The 21,990-nt window shown below is 49.1% G+C and overlaps 1 protein-coding gene across 1 annotated transcript; it reads right to left on the minus strand.

Annotated features, from left to right (window-relative positions):
- Positions 1-391: 391 nt before the first annotated feature.
- CHMP4B (charged multivesicular body protein 4B) lies at positions 392-19,131 on the minus strand. Its single transcript, XM_068700838.1, has 5 exons — positions 18,815-19,131; positions 5,662-5,839; positions 4,756-4,870; positions 4,214-4,340; positions 392-1,207 (listed from the first exon to the last, which is right to left on the minus strand). Exons 1-5 carry the CDS (start codon positions 19,008-19,010, stop codon positions 1,134-1,136), a joined length of 690 nt encoding a protein of 229 aa, XP_068556939.1. The 5' UTR covers positions 19,011-19,131; the 3' UTR covers positions 392-1,133.
- Between the last annotated feature and the right edge of the window lie 2,859 nt (positions 19,132-21,990).

Raw genomic sequence — 21,990 nt, forward strand, 5'->3', positions numbered from 1 at the left:
GTCATAACTCCTATACAATACCAGAGCTTTAAAACGCATTTTGTTTGTACACTGTACAATGGGAGTTATTTCTATGACAAAAAAATACAAAGCCAAGGCTCTCAGCCGTCCTTAAACCTGTTGATTCCAGTATTAACCCAGCTTTCATTTCTCTTTAGTGTGGACTTTGACACTGTGCCCCAGAAGATTATTAGAGTAAGAGCTCTGAGTCCTCTGGCAATTTTGCTCAGCTAAAACTCTAGTTTTATACAACTAAGCTACAGTTATACAACCAACGTTCAACTAACTTTAAAGAGTAGATGTCACTCGTGTAGGAAGAGGCCAAATGGCACTTACATAATGGACTCGGATAACTTCAACATCATAAGGAACTGATGGCAGTAGTCACAGATGAAAATTAATCAAGATATTTAATACAGTGCAATCCATAGTAGTTTCTTAATTAAAATAATTGTGTGCATGTATCTGAATGGGTTATTATCACAGAAAAAGCAATAAACATCATAGTGCTATGTAGAAAAATGTACAACTGAAATTTAAATCTTCCCAACTTCCAAGATGCATTTGTCAACTGCAAATCATTATCACCAATTAAAATGGGAATAGTGACTACGCTGCTGCGGTGACAAACACAAGGCTAGCCACACATCAGTAAAGGGATATAAACATAACTTGCAAAGAACTAAAAACCTAAAGCATTCCTGCACCTAAACACAATAAGAAGCCGATGGTGGCTTACGACTTTTCCTTTTTAAAATGCCTTACAAGACTTCTAAACACACTTAAACTGACTTAAAATTACAGAGTGTTTTTCAGCTTATGTCAATTTAATATGGCCCAAACTTTTGAAGATGAAGATCCAGCAGTGGCATTAGCACAGTCCAAAAGCCGAATGTTTGATTTTGCGAATACCTTTTTACAGAAATTCAACCGTACAAACCGCAGGCAATTCCTCCTGCTCCTCCTTCTTTCCTCCGTGCAGACCTCACTATGCAGAAAACAGCAATGCAGTTCCCACTGCTTCAGGTTAAAATTAAAGGTAAAGACATTTTGCTTATGCTTTCTCCTCAACACAACATATTTGCACCCAGAATAGGTAATCAAAGTCTTTTTCCAGCCATTTACTGCTGTGGTTACTGCTCTCCTGCCCCTGCCCAAGCTACCAGCTGTTTCATGTCTTCATCCTCTTCTTCCTCTCTCTTCTTGGCTGCAAAATATTAAAAGAAAACCAGTAAGTTAAGAAAGAAAATCTTGACAGATCCCTACAGCATTCCCATTTGTTGGGGGAGAGAAGACCTAACCAATAAACGAAGCACCAAATGCCAGGTGAGGGGAAAAAAATTACACAAGACCTTTTCAATTGAAGGTACCTTCTGAAAAGCTACTGTGGGCTAAATTTTCTGATGTTGCCCCTTTAATATGAAAAAACATAGGAAGAATGCAAACATACACGAAGGTCAGGATGCGTACACCAGTGGCATCTATTGTTTTCCATAATCACCACGCCACAAAGGAGCAGACCCTGAGCCCTCAGTTTCTGAGCCCCTCCCAGAAAGATTTAGTTTCTTACAGAAACCTATCTCCTATCTCCAGTACCACACAGTCTTCCAAACAAAAACAAATTCCCTTACTCCATCCGTAAGTCCTCAAAGCCCAACAAAACACAGAGGTACTGTGTTTTGGTCTAGCTGAGATTGGAATTGAGAGACTTCCAACTCTTGTGTCAGAAGAGTCCAACTCTTGGGCTGAAGCTACCTAGCACTAGCTCTGTGCTACTCCCCTCCTCGTGCCATGAGCACCAGGACTCGGTTTGGTACAGCTACTAGTAAGCATGATGCTATCATGTCTGGTCCTTTCAAAGGACCAAACCATGCCGTTTGTTACGATATAACATGATAAATCTGGTTTCTGCAATGAAAACAATCCACTTAGCAAAACATTTTAACCAAGAAAGAGCTGCAATAACTTTGGAGAACACCCAAAAAAGGGATTTTCTTTTTTCCAAAAAAGGTGTTTCAGCTTCAAAATCACTCTGCTTCAAAAGGGAAAAAAAAATGTCAAATAATTAATACTTAGAATGGCTTACATAAAGGTTTCATTAAGATGATGCAAGAGGGAACTGAGTCAGCTTTAAGTCAAACTCAAAACCTATTCCTTGTAAAGATTTGGAATTTTGGAATTTGTTTTTCTAAATTAAGATCTTCCGGACTCCGCTAAACAAAAACAGCTTTTGCCTGGATTGTTTCAGGCACCCATTTAGTTGGCAGACAACAACAACAAAACTCGAATTCAGGCTGATTAAGTCAAAATCCAGACAGCTCCTGAAAACTGGAAAAGCAGGAAAGCTCACAATTGTTTTCCATCCACTGAAAAGAAGGGAAGAGTCACCTCTGCTGCAGAAGACACGCTAAGCATGCCCCTGAGCTGGTAGGAAGAGCAGTCCCTTTGGAAGTCTGGGCCATGGAGAGCAAAAATACTTTTGACCCCAGTCTGTATTAAGTCAATTTTAAGTGAAAAACAATGAATGAAAACAAAAGCACACAAAATGAAGCAAACAACAACAGGAAAAAATCCACCCAGCACCATCCCCAAAATCCCAGGTTTTCCAAAATGCTGGACTCGAAGGCAGCTTTAAGTAAGAGGGGACTAGTATGTCATTCAGAGTAGTGGGATTCGAATTTCCATGAAAAATCAGCTTAACCAATCCTGTAAGACACTGTTGCACACTCAGTTTTTTTCTATGAAAAACATTCATAATTTTTATGAATTATTATTTTAAGTGGTATGCCTACGTAAGTGTCACGTTATGCTGTATAGCTGCTGCAACATGTACAATTATAATGCCCCTGACTAGTCAGCAGTCATTACTAGCTAATATAATGCAGGTCTATTTAGTCGGTATGTTTTAATGTCCATATCCAACCAACACTAAGAAAACAAACCTCATCAAAACAGCTATGAAATAAAAAGGTAATGCCCACATTTATGTAAACGTTTCCTGCTGCTGTTGGATCTGAACTTGGATTGTCTCAGGCTCCAGATAGTTTGATGGAATTCACTCCTTTCTCATCAACACTTACCAACGATTCTGCCTAGCAAAACAGAACCAGGAAAAAAGTGCAAAATCGATTACACTGAAACAAAACAGAGCACGCAAGGAGCAAACTTGATAGTGTGCCATCTGAAGCAGACCTTGTTGTTTGGTATTGTCTGCTGCTTCCCAAGTCTTTAATTAGCCTGGAAAGCAGCAAGATATTTTACAGGTACACTGACAACTAGTGGGGAATATTTTTATTTTGTCCTCTATCTTTTTGGACCTTTTTTCCCCTCCTAAGTAAGCACACAAAATAAGCTGTAGTCTCTGCAACTCTACTTGTAATGCCTTATGGCAGATTTAACAAACTGGGTAGTAAAGCTTCACATCCCATTAATGCATGTCAAGGTTTTCGCACTCAACTGTAAGTCACGAGGTATCACTTCTAGTTCACAGAAAAATGATTAGGTGAGATTTAACAGCAGCTTTGAACTGTGTAAATACTAACACTTCTTGACCATTCTTCACATTACATCACCACACTCATTTTTGCTAGGTATACATGTTCTAAAACTGTCACGACCACAAGTCTGGTACGGTCTGGCTTGAATATGTGCAAATGTCAGACAGAGGAGGCAACCATGGACTCCAAATAGGAGACTGAGGATATACAAGTGAGTTCCTCCCAAAAGCCAGAAAAATGGGAATAACATTTAAAAAATAAACAGCAGCAAGGAAGCATGGTTCAGTGTGGATATCTGAACCAGCCTGGGACTAATTCTAAGAGCTAATTTGCTTTCAATTCCTTTCCTTTTATATCCACGGTCTGTTTGTCAATATTACTTCCCTGCTGGATCAGCAGTGACTGGTAGAAGGTTCCCACTGGCTTCCTTCTTCCACAGCTTGACTCTACCCTGAGCATCATCCAGGTTGTAGATAAACTGGAAGTGCTAGAATAGATAACTGTTCTTGTGATAGTTATTAATTCCCATAGTTACTGTGAAAGGCAGGTTAGCTCCTTGAAGGAACGTCACCAGATGTGATTTTGAACTCATGAAGCTGTTTCAAGCAACGTGTCTGTGCTGCCTGTAGCTCAGATTCTTAAATCAGAGGAGCTAGAATTTAAGTGAGTGTGTGTGTGTGTTACAAAAACCCAGGATGTTTCTGGTCCATAAATACCTGGCTTTGATGGTATTGCTATTGAGGGCACGTTTGGTAGTGGTACTGTCTCGGGACCACTTATTTCCAGCAAGTTTTTGTCTAGTTCTTCTTGTTCTAGTTCCTCTAGTTCCGCCATAAGTTCATCCTAGTTTTATAAAGGAGAGAAAAAAAAAAAGAAGAAAGTTTTAGATCATATTTATTATCAAGCAGATTTAGCTGGTCACGTTATCGCAGAAAATAGCTTAATTGCACAGGATCAGAGCAATTGGAGGAGATAAGGAATCTGAATCTTTGTCTGAATTCCTGTACTGTTCTCTTGTAGACTGAAGATGGTGGGGAAAGCAGTGAAAAAAGAAGATAGTGCAAGCCTAAATGTTATCAGATCAAGTCATCCAGACCATTCTCAGCATAAAATCAGGTACACAACTGCTGTATGTACTGGTAGAAACAGCAAGTAACACGTTCCAGGAGAAATTTTATATCCCAGTACTATAACTAGATACACGCAGCATGCAGATGTTAAACGATTTCACTTAAACAGAGGAAAATTCAAAGCATACCTCATCAAAATCTTCCCCAAATCCTACTGGCTTTGAGATGGCTGTTGAAATCTCATCTGCCAGCTCTTGCTGTTCTGCAATGTCTTGCATTAACTCATCTACTTTATCAATATCCCTGTAAAACAAAGGAAAGAGTAAGCAAATCAGGCACTTTCCCAATCAGCACTTATGACTGTATTTCCTGTTTTCTATAATAATGCCACACCATGGTGACATTTCACAAGGTTCTTTCTCAAAAAATATTTTGCATGCAAGTCTAAGTTCTGTCTTCCTACACCTCACACCCTGATCTCAAAGCAAAACTATTATTTTTTTTTTCTACTTTTCCCAAGAAGCTTAGCTCACAGCAATTATATACAGAGACCTTGTATGAAGAGGTTTTGGTTTGTATTTTGACATTAATAATAATTTGTTCTGTTCCCTAATCCAGCATTATTATATTACATCTAAAGTATCTGCTTTTGGAACAAGTACAACATTCCCATAATGTAGTTTACCTTTAATTACTGCTACATACACAAATTCCAAAGAAACTGCTACAAACGCAAACTGCAAAGAAAGAAGTTTAACTCTCCCCCCTTGAGACTTAAAATTCTTGCTGTTGTAAGGTGGATCTCCAGTGGTACACCCCCCCATTTGCTTTAAACTACACTGATGCTAGCCTTCTGTTGGACAAAGTACATTTGCCATTATCGTCTTTGCATCATATGACGTGGTACCAAACTGAGAAAGTGTTGGTCAACACACAAATATACCTAATATTTTAGTTTTATTTAAGTTATAGCCTTTTAAAAAGATTTTGCTACACTCACTGTACTGTTCGTTATGAAAAACTTGGCATTTAGCAGCTCAAGCAAGCACCAAACTAAAGATTGCTACAGGCAGAAAAAGAGGGGAGTCACTTACATGTTGTCGTGAGCAGCTTTCATGGCTTTAGCAGCAAGCCCCATGTTCTTAAGCACTTCCGTGTTCGTGTTGGCATTTTCAAGGGCTTCCCTCTGAAATTCAATTGTGGATAACGTGCCATCAATCTGTGCAAGCTGCTTCTCATACCTTTTCTTACGCTTCAGGGCCTGAAGAGCAGCTGATCAACAGAAGGGAAAAAAAAAGTAGGATTTGTTAGATTTGTGCCCCAGACAGCCCCTCACGTTCTGTAAAAAATAGTACGAGGTACAGAGCAATGTCTAACATCTTCTATTCTTTGTTTTATATTTACCTCCTTCAAAAACATTGCTCAAATGCAGCCAAACATGAGCTGCCCATCCATCCCCTGCCTCCAGAAGGACACGAGCCAAGCAGTGACTCGAGGGCTCAGCATGGCCCTGTCAGCCATAACAGACCACAAGGCAGAAGCCACGTTAGAGCAAACAGCAGGCTTCACCCTGTGAGCTGCTCTGCTTGGGAACACCTCTGCTCGCTCAGCCAAGCGGCACGGCACAGCTGCTGGCACAGCATCACACGAGGTTATGCTGCTGCTGCCCCTGCCGGCCAGCTGAACTCCTGTGAGCTGCAGGGAGAAGCAGCGTGTTTGGACGTAGAGAGAAGTAGTCCCAAATAAACAAACTGTGCGGGGACTGGTCCAGCTCCTCCTGCAGCACTCAGCTCCTCCCAGGCAGGGCAGGCACCCTGGCAGGCAGCAGCAGCCTGGTGCACGCTCGATCCGAGGACACGGTGACAAGGAGTCAGATTTACACGTGGCCTCACCTGGACATGGTTAAAAGTCTGGTAGGGGTTGTGCGGAGGCAAAATCTACCGAGCACTGTTGCTGATGGACCAAGTACAACACAACGAGAGACAACAAATTCCCTCCGAGGCACTGCTGCTCCCCTGAGAGTGGATTTCTTGCTCGTGGTGTCATGGACTTGGTTGTACAATACACATCCACCCACTTTAAAAACGCAGCTTGGACACACACCGCTGTCATGACAGCCTTCCTCTCCGTTTCTTAACTTACAACACTATTTCAAACCTTTGCCTGTCCCTGTTACAATTCCCTAGCAGCTATTTTGGAGAGCTGGGGGACTAAAGAGGAAGAAATCCTGGCAGCTTCCCTTATCTCCTCTACTAGAGCCACGATAACTTTGTGACACGCTGAGTAAATTCCTGCACCAGAAGCAGAATAGCTTGTTTCCTCAGAGCAGATTAAGCCAGCAGACACCTCTTGTATTGTCAGATGCCATCTTGAGAAGCTTGACAGCCCTTCAAGATAACACCCTAGCACCCAGCAGCTGTACGTAGACCCCCAGCTCTGCAACTGGCTACGAATACACTCATTTTGATCCTTTTCAAATTACCCCAGCATCCTGGAGGAATAAAGAAGTCCTTTGGGCAGCTGCAGCTTCGGCTGCCAAGCAGACTTGGAGAGCACCACAGGCTGCTTTCGCAGATGTGATCACAAGGACAAACGAACATCACCTCGGTTGTTCCAGCACAGGCCATTTCGGTGGCTGCCACCCCAACAATCAGCAAATCCCCCCCCAACGAGTGTTGGTGGCAGCAGCTGCAGTTTCCATGTGGCAGGAGCAGGGCAGGAAGTGGTCTCCGTGTAACACGAAGGCGTTTGTTGGGACACGACACAGACTCACCTGGAATGTCCCAGCTTTGTGCCAGGCACAAAGCGCAGAGCAGCGCGTTACTGGCACTTTCAGTCTGGTTCATGCTGCACTAATTGCTTAATTAAGGATATACAAAGTTATCTTAGGAAGATAAAACTCTTAATAGGCTGTGCTTATACACTGACAGATGCCGGGAAAGCGTCAGATAGCAAAAGAACAATTTTTTAGTGAAGCCTTTGTGCATTAAGGAGAATTATAGGCAAAGCCAGGGGGTTTATAACCATTACACAAACCCAAGCACTGTGATTTACGTACAGTTCCCCCCCTGTAGCTTTCCCTGAGAATAGCCATGGTTTCTCTACACTTCCTGCTTACGTACTAAGCGAGCCCTGAGACACCAAACACCACGAGCATCATGGTGACAGAGCACGTGGTCGGGGTGTATCCGGGGGTTGTGCAATCCTACCCCTCCCTCCGTCCCCAGCACGCCAGCTCAGCGAACCAGAACTGCGCTGCCCGGCCTTCGCTGCCTTCCTTCCGTCTGTCCTTCCTTTCCCACGTTAGCAGGGGAGAAAGTAAGAGAGATCAAGGCTCCTGCTTTTGCAGAAACAAGCTACATACTCCTCCAACCTGCAGGGCTGAGCCCATGGATCTGGGCTGCAGCCCCACCACCACCAGGCTCGGCGTGCCCCCACTGCTCGCCCCCAGCACCAAGCCCAGCCAGGGCCACGAGGTTTCTGCGCCCCCCCAGCGAGGACCCCTCAGGACCCACCTTGCCCTGGATGCTCACCCAGACCTACTGGAAGATGAAGCTGTAGAAATCCCTCCGTGTTGCAGCCAGCTGCAGGGCTGAGGAGCAATACGCAGCCCTAGCAGGAGCAGCAGGGCCACACACACAGCTTCGTGTCCGGGCAGTTGGGGACCAACACTGAGCACAGCCCAACGAGCACCCAGTGATAAAGGAGTTTCTGCAACGATGAAAACCTCACACAACAGACTGCAATTTCTTGCATCTAACGGCACCAAGGAACACAGAACAAGGTATTTAGTACCTCAGATTAGAGGGTCACAACTTTCTGCAATTTATTTTCATCCACGTTCCCTTGCTTAACTATCCCCACGTATTGTGTTTATAAGTAGAAGATTTTATTAAGCTGAAAAAAAAACAAAAAAACAAAAAACACCAAGTTCAGTTTGGTCACCCACATCACTTTCACCCTCCAACTCCGGGCAATTTGAGTCCCACACACAGCCCAGCAGCGAGAGGACACGTGCCTCTGGGGTCTCCTTTCTGCAAGCAGTGCTGACCCCATGCTCCCCACGTCCCTGTTCACAGCTCAGACCCCGCAGGCCACTAACTGATCATTTCTGCCATCTAACAACAAGCAGTATCAATACAAATGCATCTACTTTCAAGTGAAATACTTAAAAGTGTGGTGTTTTTTTTTTTCCAAGCTTGTTACGATTAAGTTGGTTTTCCACCTCCCTCCTAGGGCTGATTTCTTAATTTTCAGGTGTCTCTGGGGCTATAAATTGTCCACGTTGCTGTTAACTTCACAGAGCAGTGGTATCAGATGGAAGCGTACAGCTCAGGGGATGATTCTGGTTAGATCTATAACTACTTTATCTCTGCTCTCCTATTTAAGTGTCGATTTCGGAGGACTGATGAGCAGCTCTGCTGCTTTTATCCCGCAGAACAGCCCTCACCACCTGCACAAATACCTTGCGCTACCAGAACTACACATTTTTATTACATTTTCAATGAAGTCAAAGCTATAAATACTTCCTCTGAAAGGAACTGCATTAAATCTTTCTCCGCAACATTCATTTTCAGAACTTGAAATACATCCGAAGACGAGCCAGTTGGCTTCAGAACACCCTGCAGCACGACGGCGTCTCACACAGATGCAAGGCACGGACGTGCCTTTGCAGTCGAGATGTAACACAGCCCAGCTCTGCTCTTCACGAAGAGGCAGCCATGAAAGAGGAGACCTCAGGACCTGCACCTCTAATTATGCCTTTACTATTTCCAAGACAGCAATTAAATCGGCAGGCAACGCAATTCAATACCCACCTGTAATTGCTGCGGAACTGCCTCAGCAGGACCTGCAACCAGCTATTAAACCCAAACCATTTATTCCCTGACCCTGCCTGACGTGCCTCGCTTGCAACCCAGAACCTGTTGCTAGCACCCTGGCAGCAGGTTTCTCTAGAAGGAGCTCGTCACACGCGGAAAATGTAGATCATTTCCTTACCCTGGAATAAAAAGCTGTATGAGACTGTAAAATCATCAAACCAGCATCCCAGAGCAGCTTCTGTGAAGCGCCTGAGATTCAGACACTCCAAGCAAACAGGATTAATGCTTTTCTCTTCGGGACTTCCACCAAACTGTGGGCGATGCGTTTCTTACGAGAGAATCTGCGTTTGTGCAGGACGAAGCACAGACAGGCTGTGATCCCAACCCATCAGCAGTGAGTTATCCAGCGGTGGGTCTGCGCTGGATCATGCGGTGTGGCTGGGATGCAGAAAGCAGCCCGGTGCTGCCGGGCTCTGCACTGAGCCCTCACCAGCTCCTCGGCACAGGACACGCAGTGAAGGACAGCAGGCACGGGAAAAGGAAACACGGTGTCTGCTCAGAAAGCAGCGAGCGGGCTGTAGCATCACCCTGACAGCCTTCCCTCATCACGTTCCACAGAAGTTGTTAGGTAACGCCAGGTATTTCTCCTCCCAAAAAGCAGGAAGGCTTCGGATTGGGGTTAACTTGCTCTTGAATTAGCCTATTTCTATATAAAAACAGCAGCACCACTTCAAAGCACTGGCTGCTTTAGGAGGGGATCTTTTGGCTTGCCTTTTTTTCCCCCCCTCTCCTTTCTTTTTAGCTCAAGTCTCTCGCACAAAAGGACAGCGATTGCTGACCCATCAGAACAAAGTGACAGATGACCAACTCAACCTGCTGAACAGCGTTGGATTCGATGCGTCGATGCAAGCAGCATGATGGTAGACTTAGAATTAACTATTTAAAAATAAAAATCCTAAGATCAATGCTTATCTTCGCTTAATAAATCAAAGCAAACCCCATGATAGCAAAAACATTTGATGGTTACACAAAGTTAGTTTTCACAAGACAACAGCAAGAGCCCGCTAGCACTAACACAGGATTTTAGGCAAACTTCACAACCCCCAGCCTGAAGGGGGACAGTGGGTGCTCTGCCTCCTAACCCCAACGTGCAGGAGGGTATCCAGATACTTTAAATACCCTCCAAAACCTAACAGCGGGTAACAAAACTTATTTGAATTTTAGTAAATTTATCAGCACTTTCCATAGGCAAGCAACCACTGGAGAAAAACCAGAAATGTATATTATTATAATTAAATTGGAAGCTAATACATTTACAGCCAGCTGGGTGACTCCTGTTACCCATTAAGAGCTGGTGAGCAAGCTCCAAGGGATCTTTTCCATATGGCAGTTTGACATATTCCTCGCCTTTATTACCAGCTACAGCTGGGACATTGGACCCAATTTGCACTGATAAAGATGTAAACGGTCAGAGCTCTGGGTGAAAACTGCTTTCAATTTCCTGCACGGAAAAAACACGTGCACAAGCAAATTTGAAGAAAATTTCACAGCCTCCTTAGGAAGTCAAACTTTTTGACATATAAAAATGCGTTCCTTCTTTCCTTTTTAGTCTTCACTTGCTGAACTGCAATATATTAGTTAATTTTTTGCTCTTTTTTTTTTTTATTATTACTTTTAAGTTTCCTACCTCCTTGAATTTCTGTGGTAGCCCTCCCCAACAGGCCAGCAGCAGCTTTACGCTTACTGTTCGACCACAGAGAGCAAAAAGAAGGCACAACAGCAGCCAGGGCTCCAACACAGCTGATAAGCAGGAACTCATGTTATGGTTTTCAGCCACTCCTCTGTGCGATAAATGAACATTCATGAGTGAAAAGGGCAGAGTCGTTTTGCCAGACTATCCTCCTCTGTCTGGGCTTACAAGTCTGAAAGAGCAAAACAGTTCACCCAAATAATTTCACTTTTTTCTCAAAAAAAAAAAAAAAAAAAAAAAAAAAAGCTATCTGGAAGAATTTTATGTAATTTTTAAGATATTTCAACCCGTAAGTAAACAATTATTAATAGAGCCAATATAAGCCTAAGATCTCCCTCATAATATTTACAATAGTTTGGGAATGAAATAAGAAAAAGGGTCAGAGCAATCAGAAGTTAGCAGGATAATAAAAACACATTTTTTGCTAAGTAATACTGCATTCAGAGAAAAAAAAAACTGGCTCAGAACATCTGTAAGTCCATCAAAAGTCAACAGCCCTGCTGCAAGTAAGTCCTGCTTGTACACTTGCAGGGCAAGCAGTGTTGATGGGGTACTTACACCCACAGCAATCTTACTGAAAAAATGCTTTTAAATATCCTTAGTAGCAAAATACAGACTGATTTATACGGAAACAAGAACTCAGGACTCCTTTTTTCCAAATACTTGGAGCTCCAGGCTCTGCTGGCAACAACGCGTCTCAGCTTGAGGAGAGCAGGAGGACTGGGTGCTTCAAGGAGCACTGGGAACGGTGGCAAAAAACACTGGGGAGTTTCACTGAGTTCCAAACCAGGCTCCTACGGAGCTCCGGGCGTTGTGAACCCGGGGAATTTGTCCTGACTGACGGCTCACAAGGTGCACGCTCCCTGCCTGCCCACCTCCCGCCTGTAACTGGAAGGAATGGCACAGCGATCTGGTAGCGTTACACCAGACACCTGAAACAGAAGCAGAGGAAGATGGGTTAATAGCTCTGACTGCTGCAGCTGGGGTGGGGGTGATCTCACATCCGATTTTTTCAGTTCTCTCTGGCAAGAAGAAATGGCAGAATCAGAGACAGCAGCAGCAAAGATCACCAGCCATATTCAGACACAAGGAAAAAGTTCCATTAGAGCCTCAAAAAACCACGTATACTGTGCCTGCCGTGTCATGCCAAAATAAATACCGTGAGAGAAGAGCAGAGAGGCTTCCCAAAGGGGTCTTCCTGCCCCTCTCACAAAGCCCAGGCACCAGAGGTGATGGACTCGCGGCACGGCACATTGTACCGTCAGCCCGTCTCTAATTCACCCGACAGAAGCAGCCTCATTATTTTTGCTGCTGCTGAAAACGTGGTTCCATCTTCCTGCTGCTTGCCTAGGCAGAAAATAAAATCATCAACAACATCCTCGCTGCCCTTGAAATGGGATAAGCAAGAGGCACCACAAAGCGTAACACAAATTGCTGCCTGGCTGGCAGCGGCTTCCCCTCTGACAGTGCCTGTTAATCTCCCACTCCGCTGAGAATTAGCAAGCAGCTCACGGTGTCTCACAAAAATCCCACGGAGATCTAACTTAAAGCAATCAGAAAACACCCTCCAATGCTACAAGCAGACAGAAGGCTCGATGTTAACCCAGTAATGATAAATCCCACCACGCTTCCCAAAATTCCTTCGCAGCTCTGAGCTCAGCCTTGAACAAGCGACCTAGCTCTGAGGCCTGCTGGCTCAGAAGAGCTGAAGCACGCTCGTAGGGGCTCACCCCCAGCAGAAAAGCCCCAGGCAGCACCCTGCCACAAGCAACCCGCAGCACGTCCCGAGGAAGGTGAGAGCAGCCGGGGCTCGCACCGTGCGGCAGCTGGCAACTCTCATTTATCTGCTCAGGGACCAGAGGTCAGACCTTTTCAGAGCACTTCTAAAACCCTCTGGGCTGTTTCCAAACCCCCCGGTCCTGTTACAGCAGCTAGAGAGCACCCTCGTCCTTCACACTTCTGCCTGGTTTTTTTTTGGCGCAGGTACCGGTGCTGGCAATACCTCCTGCCCTTCAGCTGCTCCAGCAGAGCCTCGTGCCCGTCCTGCACGCTGGTGACACCTCTCCAGCTGCGAAGGAACACGAAGCCTTCGAAGGACACTAACAGCACACCAGCTTGGACCAGGGACTGCAGAGGAAGCAAGCAGGGCCAGGAAGCAGCACCAAAGCCTGTTCCTAACTGGTGGCCCGTGAATCACCTGCCTACATTCAGCACAAAACGTCGGAGGTCAGAGAAGAAAGTTTTGGTTTTAAGCATCACGGTGTGGAAGTGGATGGGAGAAAGAGGCACTCAAGCGTGGTTAAAAATAAATTCACATCAACTCCAAGGCTCACACAGGGCAAAGCAGCCGCATTTCTTTCCCAGGGAAGATCACTTACCGAGATCTGTGATGTCCAGAGGATACATGCAGGCCTAAAAGTCCCTTTATGCTGAATGCTTGAAGCCATCACCACACATTTCCCCCACTCCCAGGCCCTAATGCCTCTAGCAGAGCTCCCAGAAAGCAGCCACCAGGGCTGGCAGCAGCCTCCTGTGCCCCTCCTCAAGAGGCGGTGGTGGTTTTGCCCGGGAAGAGACCGGGGCTCTGTCTTTTTTCTCCATTTATCTTTCTGTGTCTGTCTACAAAGCATCTATTTGTTCCCAAACCCTCTCCTCAAAGGACGGCAATGTTTCCTAGCTCAAAGATTAAGCGACTGATTAAAACTACTCGAGGAAAGCATCTCAACCCAGGCAGAGTAAAAGAAGGCTCCTGCCCTCTCTGAATTCAAACCAAGAAGATTACAACTTCCTCTTGAAGAAAGCAGTGCAAGAGACTGAACTAAACAACACGGATTCATGGTTTAAAAACGTAGAAATACACAAGGGGGGGATGAGCAAGAAGAAAGCACCCCTGCACACCAGCACCACAAGCTCTGCTCCGTGCAGTACCCAGCAGAGCGGTGCCAACCAACTGCCCTGCCCGAGCAGCACCCACAGCACATCAGGACCGGCCCTGTGGCTCCGCACCCCACAGCTGGGGTGGGAGGAGCTGTACTGGAAGCCTATCACACCTCCTCGTCACCCTTTCTTATACCAGCGAGCCAGAAATAGCCATTTTTATGAGCACAGAAAGCGTGCTTCCGAAGGTCACAACCCATGATTGCAAGGGGATTTACCGTCAAGGCGGTGACTCGGGCACTCGGGCTGAAAATCGCCGAGCGAAGCTCGTGGGGCCGGAGCTGGCGAGACGAGGAACTTCCTCCTGGGCACGGCCTTCTGCGGGAAGCGAGGTTAAAGGTCCAGGATCACAGAAACCCTTTGAAGCTGATTTCTTTGCTCCTTGAACACCAAGACAGCAATCCTCTGGTCAATAATCCTCACTGAGATGATCTCCAGGCGAGCCGTCCTGGGCACTTCTGTCTTTTTCCCTGCGGCCGCTAGGGTAAATCACCCTCTCACCCTTTCCAAGTGCCCCCTAACATTGCTCGCTGTTAAAAACCTGCACCCTACTTCACATCAGTTTGATATTTATACGCACTCAGAGACATTATTCAGAATTCAACAAATGTTGAAGGGTTTTGGATGAAAAAAGTGTGCTCGTTAAGGGCTCTTTGGGATCCTTACACACCGCAAATGCTCCTTGTGGGTTTTCTTCTTTATTTTGTGACTGCTGAAGGATGCCCAACTAAAAAGAAACCCATGAAAAAATTGTCTTCCTCTCAGTCTCCTTGCCAGAAACGTGTTGGAGAGGTTCAGCTGTACAAGAACAGAAACAGCTCCTCTTCAACATCTCAACATGTTCTTCTTTGACAGGAATTAAGAATCCCTAAGTTTAAGCAATAGTTTTTAGACCAAGATGCAAAATCCAGGAGACCCTACCTTTAAGTGGCTCATTTGGAGACTTGTTCTTCCCGGGGAATGAAGTTACTGGCTGGGAATCTGTCACCCTTTTTCCAGCTCTGTGTAGCTCCCACTGCAGTGTCACCACGCTGAAGAATTTCACTGAGGCTGTCACAATATTTAGCACTTCCCTCAACATCTCGTCTGGGGAAGTTTCGCTATTTTGAGGGCTGAAAATTTTAACTTCTTTCATGAATTTTCCAATTCCAACACGGATGATGAGAAGGGGAAAAAGTTGGGAAAACCCCAAAATTAAAGCAAATCCAGCTGTGCCCGTGCCCTTCCCAGCAGCAGCCACCTAATTCAGCACCCGGTACCACCAGGAAGGTCTGCGGTGCCCCAGCCTCCTCGCCTGGCCACCAGCAGAACCTCCCCAGGGCCATCAGGTGTCCGAGGGCACGGCCGGGCTCTCCCCATGTCTGATGTGAGTGTTTTTAGCATCCTCCAACTGCGCCCTGTCCGTCCCAGGCACTTTGTGCCACAAGTTCTGCTTCGCTGGACACACGGCTGCAAATCCAGAGAGCACTGAAGTGCCCACGCTGCTCCAGTTTTTAGGTTTGCAAAATGATGCGTTTTTGGGTGTCACGAGTAAATGGGGATGTTTGGCTTTACACCCTGCTCCTGCCAGACGTGCAGAGCCTCGCTGCCTGCCAAGCCACATCCTCCCCGCTCACACTGCACACCGTGCGAGCAGCACAAAGCACCCCAGAGCAACAGGGAGGGCAGCACTCACAGCTCCAGGGTTTTTTTCCAGGTAAGGATTTCACTGGGGAGAGCACAAATCCAGCCAAATTCTGGCAGCGGCCTTCCAGCCAGCAGCATGTGGCCTGCTGTGCGACTGCAGCTCCGAACCCAGCCCAGGAGCCCTTCAGCAGGCTGTACGAGCTAGAGCTGAGCTTATTGAGGTCCTGGAATCCAGCACATTACACACCGCGATAGAAAAAGCCATAAAAAAGCACTAAAAGCAAAGGCAGTGGCTGCCAGCACACCAGGCTTCCCCTCTGACACGGAAGAGAGGAAGGCTGGGCTGCAGCACGGCGTCACCACATCGCAGCTGGCAAAACCGCAGGTTTGGGGGGAGCTTTGTGCAACTTTTTCCACAGGTGTTTTGATGTGCTATCCCCACTCTTGCACTGAAGCTGTGCTCTCCAGTTCAGCACCTGGAGCTGAAAGCCAACCTGCCCGCAGCAGCTCCAGGGTCTGCTGAAGGATGACAGAGGGCATAAAGCCTCAACTTTCAGCTTCAGCTCCCGCCCAGCTTTCTCGTTTGGCTTTCTTTTTTTGGCGTGAGGCAGACAACAGGAGTGTTCTCTTCCCAGGAAAAGCCTGAATTACACAGCTGGTATTTAGCTGTGGTTTTGCATCCATTTTGTACTTGGTCACTGGTGCTGAAAAAAACAGCACTGTGTTTATTTACAGAGCAGGAGGAGCTGACTAGCTGGCAGGAATCAGAGTTGGTAGAAAATCCACGAAGCGTCAGCCTCCTGCTAACACCTGAATATAGCTACTGCACATCAGCGTGGTGTCAGCTTCTCCCTCTTTCCAGGACTGGGGACCTCGTGTTCGCTGACAAAACGGTAAAACCCAGTGGCAGGCTGGCACGGGACTGCACTGATTTACTCTGGATCCGATCCCTGGTGGGCTGCTCCTAAAAGCAGCACCCGGCAGGGCACCAGGGCTCTCCCCCTGCTGTCAACTTCCCACTGAGACAACTTCACCTCCAGGTTTCCATCAGAAAAGGCACTTACAGAGACAACACCACAAAACAGGCACAACCCAGGTCCTTCCAGCAGGCAGAACCCTCACTTGCATCTTTTCATCCCGTTCTAAGGACGACCAACCTTCTCCTTGGCAGTTTTCCACCCCGTGGACAACAAACGGTAACCGCAGGAAAGCCGGAGCTGCTGCTCTCCCTACCACACACCGAAAACAGCACCGACGCCTTCGCAGCCACCTGACCTCGCAGATTGTTGCCTTCCCCCTCCCCAGGAGCTACTTGGGTGCTGTGGAGCAGTAAGAAGGAATTGGTAGAGCAAAAGAAAAAAGAAAAAAAACTGCTGCCTGTCAACATCCCAGTGCTCGAGTCCCTTCCGGAGGCACAGTGGTCGTAAAACTGCCACAGCGTGCAGCCAGAAAAGAAAGACCATAAAAAAAAAAAAACAACTTCCTAGCACAAGTTGAAAGCCTCCCGTGCAAAGAAGCAATGCAGCCTAAGGACACGCTGAGGACGTTTATACCAGCTGGTTACTCGCTGTAACTTCAGAATTTGACAAGAAGCTGCCTGGTTGCACAGCCCAGACACCCTCCACGCAGACGATGAAAAACACACACACAAAACACGTCCGTAACTTCATAAAAGCCCTGCGTGTGCCTGGGGCAGGCGCTGTAAAAAGTTTCTGTGCTTCCCTCCGGCTCCAGGGGTGCCGAAGGAGCTGCTGAACGAGCCTTCAGAAACCGCGCACGCTTGGCAGCCGAACAAGGGCTCGGTGTGCCAGCAGCACAGCGCGGCTCCTGCCGTGACGCCGAGGGGGCAGGACGTGCATCCTCCCCCCAGGAACATCGCTCCGCGTTCCCCAGGGCGCCTCCATCCCCCCGTGAAGCTCCCTGCCCACTGCTGCAGATGTGCAGGTTCCCCTGCCTGCTTTCCACAGCAGCCCCTGCTAACAACAGCGAGACCTCCCGGCCGTGCATCTTGGCAGAGAGCAGGGATAAAAACCCCCAGAGGGAAATCCAGGAGTCTCGGAGAGGTAAGAAAGCTGGAAGGATTTTTAGAGGTGGGTCTTTTAAAAGTTCAGATCCAATAAAAAGCCAATCCTTAAAAACCATCCCTAATAAGTTAGCTTTTTTTTTTTTTTTGGAGTTGCTTAAAACGTCTCCATTAGATAAAAACATTCCCATTAAAAGCAGACTTTCCTAAGTAAAACTGATTTGTTTTTCTTTTTCCCCTAAGTTACAAATTTAAGTGACTTTGCACCAGTCACAATTTCCGGATTATAAAACAGCCTGAAGTCAGAGAGAGATAAATCCACGCAGCCATGTGACAAAAAGAAACACGCAGACGGAATTTGTCCCAGCTCAGCTGATGAGTGACACCCCGAACTCTGCAGAAACAATCGGCGTGTCCCGAGGAGAACTCACTCTCCAGCGAGCCAGCAGAAACCCACGGGCTCTCCCAGAGCCCAGCATTAACACTGGCCTCTTGGCTCCGGAGAGGAGAAAAAAATAAAAGTTTCCTTGGGGGGGGGGAGTGGGGGGGGGGTTGGCTTTCCACCAGAAAACCATCCTCAGCCCTTCTCGTTTTCACAGCTCCTTAATTACTCCTCGGGATCCTGTTCTGCTCGGAGACCTCAATTAGCCTGACCCAGAATCCTGCAGCTCGGGCAGGTTCTTCTCCCTCCTGCGCCTCCAAGGAAAGGCAATGCCTCTGCTGCCCACAGAGAGGCGTGGGGAGAGGCCTCAGAGCCCAGAGCCCACGGGTTTGGGTGGGAAGGGACCTCAGAGCCCCCCCAGGGCCACCCCCTGCCCCCAGCCCAGGCTGCCCCCAACCCCCCCCAGCCTGGCCTTGGGCACCCCCAGGGATGGGGCACCCCCAGCTCCTGGGGCAGCCTGGGCAGGGCCTCGCCGCCCTGGGAATGAAGAATTTCCTCCTTCCACCCAACCTGAGCCTGCCCCCTGCCCGTTTAACGCCATCCCCGGCCTGCCCCAGGCCGCAGCAGGCAAACAAGAGGCGCAGGGAACCGGCCCCGGCGGCAGGGCTCACACAAACACCCCCACACCCCCCCCCCCCCGGCCCCTCACCGCGCTTGTTCTTGGTGCCGTGCTTGCGGGCGGCCGCCAGCTCCTGCTCGATTTTCTTCTCCAGGAACTCCTGCTTCTTGCTCAGCATCTCCTCGGTGTCGCGGAGCCGCTGGATGGCCTCCTGCGGGGACGGGCCCTTCCCGCCGCCCTTGCCGCCGGCCCCCACCCCAAATATCTTCTCCAGGAACCCCGACATGGCTGCGGCGGCTCGGGACGGCTCCGGCCGCGCTCGGCGCTCGCCTCAGCCTCAGCCTCGGCCTCCTCCTGCTGCTGCCGCCGCCGCCCGGGCCGCTCCGGTCACCGCCCCGCCTCAGCGCCCTCCCCCCCTCCCGCCGCATACAACTCCCAGCGTGCCCCGCGGCGCAGCGCCGCACTGCAGAGCGGCGGCCGCGCGAAGGGCACGCTGGGAAATGGAGTCCCGGAGGGGAGGGGCCGGGCGCGGGGCACGCCGGGGAGGAGCGGGCTGCCGGGAGGAACCGGGAAGCGGCCCCCAGAGGGCGGTGACGTCAGCGGGGCGTTGCCATGGCGGCAGCGGCCTGAGGCAGGGCCCGGCCGGGGGAGGTCCCGCAGCGGGGCTGGGCTTGGTGTTAATAATTATCGAGATACAGACAGCGATACAGCCCTGTATCGGCACTGCTCGTATCGGTACTGCCGGTACTGGTCCTGGGGCGGCGCTTCAGCAAACGCCCAGGGCGCCCCGTGACCCAGCAAGCGCTGGGCAGGGCAGGGGCAGCCCCCGGGGCTCCCACGGGGGGGAGAGACCCCCAAAATCACCCAGCCCAACCCCTGAGCTAACGCTGACCTGCCCTCCACTGAACCGTAACACCAAGCACTACACCGAAATGTCTGTTACAGCCCCCAGGGATGGTGACTCCACCACCTCCCTGGGAAGCCCGTCCCAGTGCCTCACAACCCTCTCCGTAAAGAAGTTTTTCCTGACATCCAACCCAAACCTCCCCTGGCGCAACTTCAGCCCGTTCCCCCTCGTCCTGTCACCAGGCAAACAGACCAACCCCCACCTCACTACAGCCTCCTTTAGGGTACCTGTAGAGAGCGATAAGGTCGCCCCTGAGCTTCCTCTTCTCCAGGCTGAACAAGCCCAGCTCCCTCAGCCGCTCCTCGTAGGACTTGTTCTCCAGGCCCCTCACCAGCTTCGTCGCCCTTCTCTGGATTCGCTTGAGCACCTCCATGTCCTTCTTAAAGCGAGGGGCCTAAAACTGAACACAGCACTCACCAGAGCCGAGTAGAGGGGGACAATCACTTCCCCAGCCCTGCTGGCCACACAGCCCCTGCCTCATTCTGGCTTGTTAAGTTTGTAACGGCAGACACAGAACAAAGACAGGCACACACACAAAAAAATACACAAGAAAAGTCCACCAAGGCTCAAAGAAAATGTGCCCAGGGTAGGAGAGCCCTCAGCAGGACACCTCAGGAGCTGGAACACCGGCAGCGCTCTGCCTGCCCTCGGTGACTCGCAGCCCCCTGCCCCAGCCCGGCAGCAGCCAGGCACCCGCCACAGGAACGCAGCTCCTGGGTTCTCCCCATTTGGCCCACGGGAAACAGAACAATTTGTGAGTGTCTTAATTGGCCCTGGGTTTCATCGGAGCTTATTCAGCTGGGCAAAACAGCACGGCATGGGATTTCAGAGCTCCTGGCTTGCTGCGATGAGCCGCCTTCCCCACACAGCACAGCACCGAGCACTGCTCACAGCTCACCGCGCCTCAGTGACAGCGCCTGCTTTTTCGTAATTAAATTCTCTTTCCCACAAGGTTTTCCATCATGACAAATTTTAATCTGCAGAAGAGAGGGTTTTGTTCTTCTTTTGAATACCTGCATTTTGTTCCTTTTCAAACAAAGGCACTGAGGCCCCAGGACCACCTACCTGGGGCAGCTGCAGAGCCGCCAGCCCCTGGGAAGCAGGGGGACAGCACCCGCCACGCTCCCGGGCATCACCCAGCCCTTCCCCAGGGCGGCAGCGTTCATCAGACAGCCACAAGGCTTCCAGGCAGAGCTGCACAACCACCCGGCCCAGCCGCCCTTCAGCTCAGGGCCCTCTGTTGTTACCTCACACTAATCACTCGGAGATTTACTCTAAGATCATTACGGCCGAGGGAAAGCTGCACTGAGCTAGCAGTGCCCGTGAGCACAGCCCCACCACGCAGGTATCGAGCATCAGTGCAGCATCTTTTGGCCCCAGCATCCCGCGGCCACACGTGAAGCTGTTTTACAGCTCCGCTCCCAACCCTTGAATTCCACTCAGTGCAGCCAGCGGACACCAGATTCCAGCACCTTGTTTCAACTGGCTGAGCTGGGGGAAGCAGGGGCCCTAAAGGAAGGGCCATGGGGGCCTCCAGCCCCCGCCTGTGAGCTGAAGGAGAGCAGTGCCCACGCGTTGGCCTCTCCGAACAGAGCCAGCTGCAGCGAACGCCCGAAGCCACATAATGACACTGTGCAGTGTGGGCAGCGAGGGGAGGAAAACAGTTTGCTAAATATACTCCTCCTAGTTCCTTCTCCTGTTCCCCTCCTGTGAGAACTGTTTTTAAAAGTTATTGTGGGCAAATAAACTCTGCCCTTCAGAGCAGACAAGGTTCCCAGAAGCACAGAACCATTTCCTCCAAGCACGCTCCCTCACAGCAGGACGCTTGGGGTATTGCTGAGTTTTGAGTACGAGCAGGTACCGCAACCTCCCAGCCCCTCCACAACCTCGTCATGGTGCCGGATGTGTTTTTGATCAATGTTTCTTTCCACTGAGTCAGCATTTGCCATGTTCTGGCACGTCCTTGTTGCCTCCCATCCTGTTCCTCTGCACCCCTGAAGAGTCCAGCCCCATCCTTTCTTCTCTATGCCCTCTTGCAAACTCCCAGTTTCAGAATTAAGCAAAACACACCGCAAGGACACAGCAGGAGTACCTGGAGGTCCAGCCGTGGGCTGGAGCTCAGGCAGGTTGCAGGCAGGCAGCAGGGGCAGAGCAGTGGGAGCAGTAACGCTGGGCTGACTGCGCCAGCAGCCAGGAACAGCCACAGGTTGCCCCACGTGGCAGCAGAAGTGAGGTACCCAGGGCTGACTGACCCGGTGCTCTGCCCTGCACCACCCTTAGGCTGAATCGGCAGCATCTTCACACCGCCAGCTGATCAGCTCATCACCCCAAATTCACCACCTGCTCTGCTGACCTGTAC

Source organism: Anas acuta, chromosome 16, assembly GCF_963932015.1.
Source record: "Anas acuta chromosome 16, bAnaAcu1.1, whole genome shotgun sequence".
Taxonomy (NCBI): Eukaryota; Metazoa; Chordata; class Aves; order Anseriformes; family Anatidae; genus Anas; species Anas acuta.